The sequence below is a fragment of the Asparagus officinalis genome, chromosome 6 (genome assembly GCF_001876935.1).
Source record: "Asparagus officinalis chromosome 6, Aspof.V1, whole genome shotgun sequence".
NCBI classification, from domain to species: domain Eukaryota; kingdom Viridiplantae; phylum Streptophyta; class Magnoliopsida; order Asparagales; family Asparagaceae; genus Asparagus; species Asparagus officinalis.
Genome location: NC_033799.1, coordinates 71622574 through 71637300, shown reverse-complemented (window position 1 = coordinate 71637300; position 14727 = coordinate 71622574). Strand labels below are relative to the sequence as shown.

The 14727-nt window shown below is 32.8% G+C and overlaps 1 protein-coding gene across 1 annotated transcript in view; it reads right to left on the bottom strand.

Moving 5' to 3' along the window:
• LOC109844175 (prostaglandin reductase-3) overlaps nucleotides 1-335 on the bottom strand; it is a 45040-nt gene extending 44705 nt beyond the window's left edge. The window contains exon 1 of the mRNA XM_020413135.1: nucleotides 216-335. Coding sequence (XP_020268724.1) covers nucleotides 216-270 — 55 coding nt within the window. The 5' untranslated portion in view covers nucleotides 271-335. The remainder of the gene's footprint in view (nucleotides 1-215) is intronic.

Here is a 14727-nt window from a genome sequence, read left to right as displayed (position 1 = left end):
AAAACTAGAACAATAACTAAACCCTAAATCCAGAAGAAAATTAAGTAGACCCCAATTTCGCACTAGGGTTCCGGATCACGTGGCCCCAAGTTCGTTAATTCCCTAACCAGAACAATAGCATGCTGCCATGCTGTTTGTTCAAACTTAAACTCTCAAATTGAACTAAAAAATGGATCTTCCAACTGTTAGCAGAGAAGAGTGTCGATTGAGATTACCGATTCCGGAGGCGCCTCCGGTGACCAGAGCCGACATCCCTGGCCTCAGCTCCATCGCTTGGGCAACAACAATCAACAATCTAAGAGGGGAGAGGAGAGGGGGGGGTGGGGGGGGGGGGGGCAAGATGTAGATCAATGATAAAGAAAATTACAAGGAGGAGAGTGTGAATGCTGAAGACATTTCAGCGTGACGACAGAGTTTGCGAGCGCGAATCTTGTTGCCGTTCCTTTTACTATTTCTTTCTTTCTTTTTCTTTTTTTTTTTTTTTTGAGGGGTAAATTACACTTAAATTAAAGAGAAAATTGTGTATAGGCCTAAAAAAAATAAAAGGGATGTGACTCAGCCCCTCTATATTTTTCCATTACTTTTTAACCCAAAAAACACCAAAAAATGTGTTCAGCCCCCTTTTCACACTCTCTCAAAATTTCATTCCAATACATTCCAAAAATACCCCTTCCTTTTATCTTCTTCTTCTTCTTCTCATACTCTATGGCTTTCTCATCCTCCTCTCACTCTCCTCCCCCTTCTCCCCCTCCTCTATGGCTTCATCTTCTCCGCGGCCACCGACGCCGACGCCGACGCCGACGCCGATCTACTCTTCCTCAGCCTCCTCGAGCACGAAGAACTCCCGACGATCACCGACGCTGTCTCGTTCCGGTCGGATCTCAAGTGGAGGTATGATCCAACGACATCAGACTCCGAGGCCTGATCAAGGGGACGATTGCTGGCGGAGGATGAGTAGTATCAAGTCTATTCCTATTTCAGGCAAGGATGTTACTCAATTTGTGGGGGTACAAGCTTCTTATGAACAGGTACAGACAAATGGTTCCTTGTGCTGGTCTTTAATATTATGCTGATATTAAGGATGGACTTTAAATAAACATGATCGCTTTAAGATTTTTATATGAGCAAAGTCTAATGTTGTCTGGGACAATTGCTTTAGACTTTAAACAGACAAGTGGTTCCTAGTTTGTAGTAAGCTTCGTTAGCCTCTTCAAGTTTTGGCTGTACAAATGTATTTGAGGCCTGCACCTTTTTTGGTTGAAATCTTATTAACCCTGGGAAACCCTGAACAACTAATAAAAGTTGATCTTATACTGAGGGAACATTAACATTTTAATTTTCTTAAAAATCAGGAAGCCTGAGTTTTTTGATATGGATAACCAATAAAAGTTCATTTGTTTTTCTGATCCTATACTCGGGAAACATTAACATTAATGTTTTTATGTTAGTGATCCTATAATTGGGGAACATTAACATTTCAATTTTCCTAAAAACCAGGGAACTTGAGTTTTTGATATGGATAACTAATAAAAGTGCAATTGTTTTTCTGATTTCAGGAGGCAAGATTCCCTCAGCTACGTACGTTATCACATGATCAGAGAGCGCGGCTAAACGCCAGTTTCCTTCATTTTGACGACTATAGTTTCTGTGAGTGGATGAGTAGCTTGAAGCTTGTACCCCCAGAAATGTACAAGCTTGTACTTCCGATTCCCCTGAGTCTCTGATTAAATTTACTTGGCTTTTGGTTGATGTCATTTTGTGATCTACTAACTTTCATTCACATACATGCAATACTTCTTGTTATGTGCAGCTTGTAATTCTGTGCTTTGTTTACTTTTGTATTTGGGGTCTGACTTAGATTTCCAACTTGTAAGGGTTTTAATATAGAACTTTGTTTAGAGATATTGAAGTTTGCTGTTTTTTAGGTACGTGTGTGGGTTTGTTGTTGTTAATATTATCTGTTTGATGGATGTTTGATGAATTGCTTGAATGGGTTACTTGTTTAGGTTTTCCATGGATTCACGCACATATGGTTTGTTTAGCAAATATATTTATAATTTTACAGATGATTGTTGTTTCTGCTTGTTGAAAAGAGATTAGTTGTTCCATTTATATGTTAATTTTCTAAATATTTCCTTGCAAACAAAGTGGTTTTTATCTTGCCTACACGCTTCAAGATTGATTATGGGCTTATATAAAAAGTTTGATCGATTCCAATTAGATAAGGATATATCGCAGTATGAGAGTTCAAACAAAGTGGGCGTACAATTTGTATTATGTCTGAGTACACTTTCACTGTTGCATGCTAACTTTCATAACAATTTGTTAACTTTTAGCTGAACATGTTAACTTTTCATCATAATATGTTAACATTCACTATTACATGTTAACTTTTACCATATTATGCTAACTTTCTTTGTAACATGTTAACTTTTATAATAATATGTTAATTTTCTTCGTAACATGTTAACTTTTTTTTGTAACATATTAACTTTCATAATAATATGTTAACTTTCTTCGTAACATGTTAACTTTCACCATATTATGCTAACTTTCTTCGTAACATGTTAACTTTCATAATAATATGTTAACTTTCTTCGTAACATGTTAACTTTCACCATATTATGCTAACTTTCTTCGTAACATGTTAACTTTCATAATAATATGTTAACTTTCTTCGTAACATGTTAACTTTCACCATATTATGCTAACTTTCTTCGTAACATGTTAACTTTCATAATAATATGTTAACTTTCTTCGTAACATGTTAATTTTCTTCGTAACATAATAACTTTTATCATAATATATTAACATTCACTATTACATATTAACTTTTACCATAATATGTTAACTTTCTTTGTAACATGTTAACTTTTAGCTGAACATGTTAACATTTCAGTTAGAACTTTTAATCTTTCAAACACATCGAATTTTAGTTCAAAAAACTTGTTATAAAGAAAATTAACATATTACTATGAAAGTTAACATGTAATAGTAAACATTAACATATTATTATGAAAGTTAATATGTTTAGCTAAAAGTTAACATGTTACAATGAGAGTTAACATATAATGATGAAAGTTAACATATTATTATGAAAGTTAACATGTAATAGTAAAAGTTAACATATTATGATATTTAATAGTGTATCGTAACTTGAAGATTATGTACATAATCTATATATATTATGTACACAATAACCTTAAGATTATGTGTACATATTCACATGACAGACGCAATACATTTCAAGATTATGTGTACAAATAAGTTTCCTGAGCTCAAAAAAACTACATTTAGATTTGTGATGGGATCTATCTGCACGCAATTGTACTGGTTTGTGATTATTTTTGTAATGCTAAGAGCTTGATATAAGATGATGCTTTTATTTTATTTATTGTTCTATAGGATGAAAGGTTACCGTGGAGGAAAGAGAACCGTGGTTTGGTTGTACTTAGATCAAAATTTAATAAAAACATATTATTATGAAAGTTAACATGTAACAGTGAAAGTTAACATATTATTATGAAAGTTAACATGTAATAGTGAAAGTTAACATATTATGAGATTTAATAGTGTATCGTAACTTGAAGATGATGTACATAATCTGTAAATATATATGTACACAATAACCTCCAGATTATATACATATTATGTACCATAATATTCAGGTTTTGATACACATAATATATATATAATCTTTAGTTTATTATGCACATCGAGTTCTATTTGAATGAACTTGTACATATTCACATAACAATTATGACGGCCCTGGTTTCACACATGGCTGCAGTCCAAGGTGAACCCAGAGATGTCAAACCTACCATACACTCACACTGTACAACAACAAGTTTCACCAATCACAGCAATATCCTCTAGTGGAATCAAAAAAAAGGTGCAAGTACAATACATGCAAAAAGAAGGAAAACAACTGCAACTGACATGATATAAGAAAGAATGTCTCATAAATAAATCATGTCTCAATGAACAAATCTGGAATACATCTGTCATCATGAAATATACGAATGTATCACGACATGGATCAACTAAGAATGTACAAAGGTTCACAGCCTTTACAAAGCGAGAAAAATAAAGAAAACTCTAATAGTTGAACATAAGGTCTATCTACTATGGAGTCTCATCTACTAGCTCATATGACGGCGACTATGCAAAAACTTTGTCATCATGCGACTCTCCGATGCTCTAAACCGCCTGAAAGGAAAATAAAAATTAAAAAAATAACAACAAGAGCGTTAGAGCACTACAGCAAGATCACCTCCATCCACCCCCAGGGGAAGGACTGTTAGATGTAGCGGAGGCTCTATCTATTAAGCATAGTCTACGTATATCATTTTCTCCGTATCTAATGGTATCAATATTTAGAAATCTACAACACGAGACGTAGTACGTCGAGCGAAATAATCCAAATAAGGAAACCCTCATGTATATGTTGGACCTTAGAGGGGGGGTGATTAGGGTCTTATGCTAATCTAATCCGATTTAAATGCATATTAAAATTAATTAATAAGTTATGCTAGCAAGTATGAAATATGACAACTATATATAAGCTATGATAAGCAATATGAACAACAAAGAGATATATCCTATATGATAAAAATATATATGTAAGGATATATAAACTAACACAAGGGTAAACAATATGAACTAAATAGTGGATCATATAAATAATGAGCTATGGACAATGGCGATATAAGATATGAACATAAATATAAATGAACGCCAAAGCACACTCAAACACACTATATGATCACGGAGTTCGGACCTTCCGTCCTACGTCTCCGCTCCCCACTCCCGGGGAGAAATCCACTATCACAATCCGGTTTGGAAGCCGGAACTTCTACACACTCGGTTTACAAGTTCACCGAAAACTCTCACACAACAAACACTATACAATCACACTCTACACCCACACAAGTGTTGGACCTTGTCGTGTCTCCCTCAAGTGCTCGGTTACAACCTCTCCCTAGGTTCGTCAACCGACGTCACTCCTCTTGGAACGATCCCCGACTCTCACCACACACTCCTCACTCGGTGTACAAGTGTATTACAAAGTGATTCTCACGATAAGCACGATATAACAAATAATTGTTCTCTCTAATAAGGTGAGAACTCAATTAAGCACAACTTAATATTACAAACTCTCACAACCCTAATATACTATGTATGCAAATACAATAAGCTCAAATGGGTGTGTGTAACAATAAGATAAAATCAAATCTAACCTTAATATAAAACTAGCTTTAATAGAAATGATAATTAACAAATAATTATAAATAAAAGCTAGAGTTGAGTTTAGGAAAACTTCTCTAGATCAAGATGGAGAGATGGAGATTTGAGGCCCAAACAAGAAGATAATCTTCTCCACTTGTGAAAGCTAAAACTGCTTTAAACCAAACCCTTAAACAAGCTTAAAACAAGTTTAAACTCTTTTTAAAACCCTTGTTTAAAAACTTCTTTTGCTATGTTAAAAGAGAACAGCAATAGGGTATTTATACCCATTCAAAATCTCAGCCAAAACCCCTAAGTAAAAGTCCAAAAAGTCCCAAAAAAAATTAGCTCAGAAAATAGCCATTAGGGAACCAACGGTCACATTGGCGGTCAACCGGAAATTCTCTCGGTCGACCGCGATCCAGGTTCCAAACGGAGAAAATGCACAGAGACTTATTCGGTCGACCGGTGCGGTCGGCCGATGGAAATTTTGAGCTCTCGGTCGACCGCACCGGTCGATCGACAAACTCTCTACTACCCACTGTCGACTGAACATATGAGCGGTTAACCGGTGCGGTCGACCAAAATCTGATACTACAGAAAAAAACTAGTTTTGAAAACTGTTTTTCTGATTTTAAAACACTGTTTAAAAAATATCAAATAAATTCCAAAAAATATAAAACTTTAGGGAATGATTGTAGACATGATAATAAACACGCTACAATGACTGGTTTCCAAAAAGGACTTCCCAAATGAAAAATATCATCATTTTATAAAATAGTCCAAAACATAAAAATGTAAACATGTGAATTTTGATATTTTGGCTAAACCATGTTTTGAAACAAATAGTCCAAAACATAAAAATGTAAACATGTGAATTTTGATATTTTGGCTAAACCATGTTTTGAAACTATGCATAATGATTATATAGACTTAATAAAATATGTATATGATTATTGTTAAGTCCAAAAACTAAGAATACAGATTTTTCACAAAATTGTATATTCTATGCAATGATTTCAAAAAAAGCACAATAGTAAATATGGAATATATGATTTCATATTTATAAACATGAAAACTCAAAAACTATGTATGTATATATAACTATATATATGCATAGAAACCAAAACTTATGTATATCTATATAACTATATAGATATACGAAGAAACCAATAACTGTGTGTACTTAACACACATAATATAAAACCTAAACTAAGTTACCCAAGCTAGATCTTGATATTCAATAAGCTTGACTTGGTACACTTTGCGGATGAAGCTGAACTTGGATCTTGAACTTGAATTGCATAAGCTTCACCGACATTCCACCAACCTCCTTTGGATATCATCGTTGAAGCTCTATTCCATCCATCCTCCAACCACGTTGTTTGTCCATAATAAATAAGAAAACACAAATACTAGACAAATAACATTAGTGGTAAATTGTTTGTTAAACATCATCAAAACAAGAAGGCCAACAGTATATACCATATGTCTCAGACTGTAGAGCAGTATGACATAAACACTTTTGGTATCCACTAAAACTCAGGCTATCAAATAATTATTTCATTTCAACTCTTTGCAAGATTTTGATTTCATCGCATTATCATGCAACACGGACTACCTTGTAGGTATCCTAAAATAATGTACATGACTCATTAATCTCATCGCGATCTCAGTGCGTGACATGAGTACGGGACGGCATACCATATAGGTATCCTAGAAGACGGCTCACAAACCTCATCGCACCCTCATGCGGAATGGACTGCTAGACAAAGCATCCAAATCCGACTCAATGGCCTGTACAAATAGAATATCAACGCACTACCCCCACATAGTACTAAGCTGAGCCCATCAACGATATCCATCCTATGTATAAACTGTATAAATTTGACATATCGATGCACTATCTCATATAGTACTAAGCTGGGCCCATTAACGATATCTGACACATGTTTAAACTACTCCAACTCAAGTGTAATCACTCAACACTTGTCAAATCCTCTCTGGGATACTCATGTGTATGTCATAACATTATTCATGTATATTCACGTCTATACGTGTACTATCGTGCGATTCAAACCCCGCGATCGCATCTCAAAACAGTACAACGAAAGTTCAGGAAAAAGTCTTAGTAGTCGACTACTAACCCTAGTAGTCGACTACACTGAGTCCATCCAGACTCTGTAATTTCAGTGTCAAACTTAGTAGTCGACTAGTAAGCACATTAGTCGACTATACTATAATAATTTAGTTTATGTGTCAAACTTATGTAGTCGACTAGTAAGCACATTAGTCGACTACACTATACTAACTCAGTTTCTGTAAAACCAAACTGGACATTAGTAGTCGACTACTACTCTTAGTAGTCGACTAATAAGCAGAAACATGCATACATCCGTGCACATACAACCCTTAGCAATCGTCACTGTAAATCATGCTTTAACACATTGCAAATCTAGTAACTACAAATCAAAAGAATCATCACCATGATCATTTAAACCATTAATTCAACATTTTAGGTTTAATCTTCTCATTTATCAAGAAAATAACATGAACCCTAATTTTCTATTTGGTCAATATGGAACATGTTTGCATATTAAACTCAAAACTTTTATAAATTCGTTTGTTCACATTTACAGAACAATAAAATCTCAAACCTAGGGTTTAATCATACTTGATTTAGCATGCATGTTTTTTTATCACAAGTCTAGGGTTTAAGCATGATTTTAACATGGAAAATAAGGTACAAAAGAAGATCCACCCAAGCCAAATGATCATGATCACGTTTTTATAGTAAACAGCAAGCATAAAAGTATAGATCTAGCATGAGTTTATGAAATAATATCAAAATCTAATATTTTTATATCTCGGATTTAAGATTAGGCACATAAACAATAATATTTAACATCTAGCTAGTTATTTAACTATGGGGATGGGTTTGGATGAAGATAATCTTGCCTCAAACGTGGTGTTGATCCTCCTGGATACACTTGCAAGATTTCTTCTTTAGCAACAGCCCGTGATCTCTCCTTCTGCTTGAGATCACGACTCGAAACGCCTCGAGGAAGCCAAAAATGAGATCTAGGATTTAGGTGGAGATGGTGGTTGTCTTCTTTCGTGAATTAACTCAGAAATTAGGTTAAAACATGTTTATATAGTTAGGTTATCAATTGGGCTTGAAACAAACCGAGTTCGACCTGAAAACCAAACCTGGCATGTCCAGGAAAACTCTCGATAGTCGACTATTAAGCTTAGTAGTCGACTACACTGTAAACGCTGAAACTTCTAAAATCTATACACAGTATTTTGACAGTAACTTTCTCATACGAGCTCAGAATGAGATTATTTAAGATTTGTTGGAAAGCTGATGAAGAGATCTACAATTTTGTCGTTTAAGTTTTCCCAGATTCTAACCGTATCAGTGTGAAAAATATATAAACTCAAATCTGGTCATTATTTTCCAGAATTCTTCGTGCATGATTTGTGCATTTGCACTCATATATCCACACATATATATATTGAATCGATCTCAAATCAATTCCTAGCATACTCAAACATCAAAATATGTTATTTATCACTATATAACATATTTATTATTATTTATCATATAGTATTCAAATTATCAGGGTTTTACAACAACCACAATACATTTTACATACAATCACAATAAATTACACTAAAATTAATCACTAAATAGACACAATATATTTCATTAAATTTTGCTCTAAGTACATCCAAACCATACTCTGGACCCCACCTGACTTCCCGATGGCCTTGCACCCTCTGTTCGTGCTCGCAACCAAACATCATTCGGTCATGGCCATCGGCACGTAGTAAGTCTTCTCATCCAAATCAGCAGGCCCGCGATGCTAACGGGCAATGTGACGAACCCAATCGGCATCTCGCAGCACTGACTGAGGATGGAGGCGTAATCGAACCCATCAAGAGGTCGGTCGTTGAGATTCCTGCTAGTGATTCTCCTTAAGGCCTCGCGTCGAATACTTGCAACTTAATCTCCTCACCCTCTCTGCTCTTATCACAACAACTCATACTTGAATTCCCAATGCTCATAAAATATTCAAAAGCTCAACCTCTGCACATAATCACACTTCTTAAAGATAAATGCTCCCCGGTATATCTATTCAGTATGACTAATTTGATTTAGATACCAAAAGCTAAACAGAACATTGCATTGGGCAGTTAGCATAACAGATCTTCATATCAATAGGATACAACTTAGGCATAAACATGAATATAAAGAGGAACAAAGGAGGCAACCCAAGGAATCTGGTATTGAAGTGACAAACGAACTCATTCAACATCATGAAGTTACATATTTAAAATAAAAAAAAGCAAAATCTAAGCCCCAGGAAATGTCATGGAAAGAGCAATGTTGAAAGCAATGAAAAAGAGACAACAGGACTTCATATAAAGAAAAGATAAAAATAAGCACTACATAAGGAAAATAATTTAAGGTAGTGATATGCAAGCAACAGTAAGATCCTAATCTACAACCTTGCGTAATTAAATATCTAAACAAGCTATGTAATTTAGCATGTCCACTGTCTCATTGATCAATAGGCAAACTTTAGCAAAGTCATAAATGTTAGTAGGAATAATCACGTCAAATGAATAGAAGTCGTTCATGATTTATAGACGAGAACCACAGAAACATGATAAAACATGGCAACAGAAATAACATAGGGTAGTTCTTCATTGACCAGAACGAGACGTTGAGATTCGATGTTGTTAGATCAGACCTCCACTTGAGATCCGATGTCATTGGATCGGACCTCCACTTAAGATTTGACCGGAATGAGACGACACCAGTGATCGTTGGGAGTTCTTCGTGCTCGAGGAGGCTGAGGAAGAGTAGATCGGCGTCGGCGTCGGTGGCTGCAGAGAAGATGAAGCCACAGAGGAGGGGGAGGAGATTGAGAGGAGGAGAAGAAGAGGAAGAAAAGGGAAGGGTATTTTCAGAATTGTTTGGATTGAATACATAGGATAGTGTGAAAAGGGGGCTGAACACATTTTTTTTGGGTTTTTGGGGTTAAAGAGTAAGGGGAAAACATTGAGGGGCTAGGTCACATCCCCTTTAGTTTTATGGGGCCTAGACACAATTTTCTCTAAATTAAATATCCAAATTTTGTCCGATGATGCCCCGAAATATTAAAGTTTAAAATTCTAATATAAATATCTAAAGTTTCTAGGGGGGTTATTCATTGGGAAATTTGGAGGGATAATTGGATAATTTTGGGATTCTATTTCGTAGTGTTATTCATTGAGATAATGGAACAAGGATATTACATTTTTGTGTTATTGATTTATTGGAACACTAATGAGATAATTTCACCACTTGGGATAAAATTACCCTACTTATATACAAACATTTTGTCCCAATAGTAAAAATTTACCCCATCCTTCATATTGGAACAAGTTTGTTCCACTTTGAAGGCAATTGGGATAATTTTAAAACATTTTTGTATTACTTAACTAATACATGATAATCATATTATAAATATATGATATGATATATAAAATATAAAGTAATAATATATTTGATATATTATATTATATTATCATGTAATAAAATAAAATATTATTATAGTTTAATTTATATGTATAATTTATTTTATAATATTTATTATATATTATTATGCAATATCACATACTATATTATTAAATAGTACAACATATTTATTATAATATTTTAATAACATATATTATTATATAATATATTATATTAATTATAGTAGATATTTTATTGTAGCAATTATATTATAGTGTATTATATTAAACCAATATAATAAAATATTATAATACAATATAATATATTAAAATTAATAAATATGTTAGTATATTACATTTAATTATAAAATAAAATAAAATATAAATTATGTCATGTGATTATATTATATTATATTAATAAAAGTATTATTGTACTATAATATAAAACATTTTAGACATTTTTATATATCATAGTAATTATCATATAAAATTATACTATATTTTAATTACAATATAGTATTTTAAATGATATTATATTGAATAAAAAATATTATAATATTTATGAGGTAAATTTTAACCTATGACTCTATTCTAATATATTAAATTAGATATTATATTAAATACATTGTTTATATATTATATCAGTTATTATATATATGACATACTATTATAATATAATATAATAATTACTAATATTAATAAAATATTATGATATAATATAATATAATACTATAGTTTGAAATAATATAATATATTATACTATAACATGATACCTTTTAATATATATGAGGAAGATAATCCAGGACCTTTTACTTCTATAGTTAAAAAAGAAGTAGAATGGACTTCGAAAAAGAATGATGATATAGTTTATACTTAGAACAAGAGGATATTCCTCTCATGAATGATCCTGATAAACTTAGACAAAAATATTTGAATGAAAAACTTATTACTCAACCCTATCATTAAAATCAAGGGCTTGGATGAAAACATTAATAATACAAAAAAGAATGAAAATAACCCATTTCTGGAGCAATAAAAATCATAATGTTCCACCAAGTTTCAGCAAATGTATTATTAAAGAAGTCATACGGCCAAGAGATTGGGCCATAAATCTGAATCAAGAATTACCCCTGGTAAAATCCCAGAATACGAAAGAGTTATACTATTTCAACTATTTGGATTATAAGCAAGCATGCTACAATATCTTCTTGTATCAGAATCCTAAGAATAAGCATTCATGGTTAATAAAACTATGTCCTCAAGCCATTAATAAAGGACTTCCTTCTTGGTTCTTTCAATGGTGGGAATCATATGGTGCTGAAATGAGCATAATCCCAGAACCCATAATGAAGTTATACTCTTCATGCAGATAGAGTTTCACATCCGATTATATCAAGCCGATGGATGAGAAAAATTTAATATAATATATATATATATATATATATATATAATATATATATATATATATATATCATATATATATATATATATATATATATATATTATATATATATATGATATATATAATATAGAGAGAGAGAGAGAGAAGATATAATGGGTATCCTTATCATAGGAGGGTTCCTCCTGGAGTGCCGGCTAAAATCACATGTGATGTTGAGCCGACATTATGGATGATCCGCTCTATTGGAACTCTGATGCTACATATTCTAAAAACCCCAACACACAAAGTTATGGGGCTTGATCTTCGATCCTTTGACCCTCCATCGAGCCATGCTGGAAAATTCTATTCATTCAAAACCGTTAAATTGATACGAGTGGATGAAGGGTCAAACGACGACGAGTTCACCCCAAACATGGTCGGGTGGGGTTTAGAATATGTAGATCCAAGTTCGAACGAGCGTATCATTCATTAATGTCGCTCAATCATGTGATTTTAGACGCGTCATAGAGGAAATCCCATTCTATAACAAGGATACCCATTAATCTCAATAATATAGATATATATAAAATTCATGATAGCTCTCTCTCTCTCTCTCTCTCTCTCTGCCTCTCTCTCTCTATATATATAATATATATATATATATATTATATACTATATATATATAGGTGAGTATATATTATTAATATATATATATATATATATTTATAATATATATAATATATGCTATATATAGGGAAAAGTGTTCCTATATGTGACGCTCTTAAGGATGCGCCCAAAAATCATGATGATTACTACTACATGTGGATTGATCCCGTTCTATTGAACTCTGATCTACATATTTCTAAAATCCAACACACCAACTTTGTCGGGCTGAAACACGTCGTTGTTACCCTTTATCCAAACTCGCTATCAAGTTTTAATGTGCGCTTTCGATGAAGTAGAACGTTTTCACATGGCTCGACGGAGGGTCAAACGACGATGGCGTTCACCCCAAACTGTGTGTCGTTTTAGATATGAAGATCAAAAGATTCAAACATATAAGATCATCCACAATATAATTAAATCATGTGATTTTAGGCCATACTTTAAGATGATTATTCTAAAGACGTCTCCTTAAGGAGACTCATATATATATATATATATATATTATATATATAATATATTATTATATATAATATATATATATAATATATTATATATATATAATATATATATATATATATATATATATAGAAGGAGAGAGAGAGAGAGACGTTCGAGATTAAGGGTATCCTTATCATTAGGAGGGATTTCCTCCTTGACGCGCTATGTGCGCCACAATCCTCACCATCCTCCATAAAGTAAAGGAGAGAGTGTGAACTTTGTTGCGCCATTGTGCCTATTTTATGAGGATGGTGGGGATTGTGTTACATAGGCGACAAGGAGGGAAATCCCCTCCTTTGACAAGGATATCCATTAATCTCTCTCTATATATAGACATATACATATATATATATATATATATATATTGTAAAACCCCGTAATACTGAATGTTGTGAGATATAATAATAAACATGTTATATTATAATAAATAACGTTTATTGATATTTGAGTATGCTAGGAATTGATTTGAGATCAATCCGATACATATATACGAATATATGAGTGCAAATGCACAAAACATGCACGAGAAAAAAATCTGGGAAAAATGACCAGTTAAAAGTTTATAGATTTTACACAATGATGCACTTAGAATCTAGAAAAACTCAAAATACCAAAGTTGTAGGTATTTTCAATAACTTTCCAAAAAATCTTATATTACCTGATTTCTAGGTCATACGCAAAAGTTATTGCCAAAATACCGAAGGTTATTTTCCTAGTCAGACTAGGTTTCCTGGTTCGGGTCAAACGGGTTTATTTCGGGTTTGCATATATATATACTTATGTTTTTATGAAAATTATCACCCTCACATCAGAGTTTCAAATCCTAGCAATCCCTATTCCTCTCTCTAAAGTCCTAACCCTAAAATTGATAATTTTGAGAGCTTTGTGAAGCAAATATCGACACAAAGGGCGAGATCATCGACGTGTAGCAAGGAGAAGACGGGTTGTTTGCACTTCTAATTGCTTGCTATTTATCTCAGAGGCTTAGAACGACATTTGAAGCAAGATTATATTTATCCAAACCTATCCCCATAGTTAAATAACTAGTGTAGATGATTAATATGATGTTGAATATGTGTTCATGCTTTAATCTTAACCTGAGGTGTTAAAAGTCAGATTTTTAATAGTAAACCTTAAAACAAATGCTAGATTAATAATTTTCTCTTGCTGTTTATGATAGTATCATGATCATGATCATTAGGGTTTTTTATAATTTAATTCATATATGAGAAATTTAAGTGATGTACTATATATATGTTTTTCTGCAGAAAACTGCAGCACTTATATAATCTTTAACTAAGAGTTTAAGATAGTAAACAAAATCCAAATTTAACCAAACTAATTTTATATGAAATATATATGTATCTAGTTTCTAAAACAGAAAACCATTCTTAAAAAGAGTTTGTATAGAGAAAGATATGTTATTTTTACTAACAATATGTCCTGTA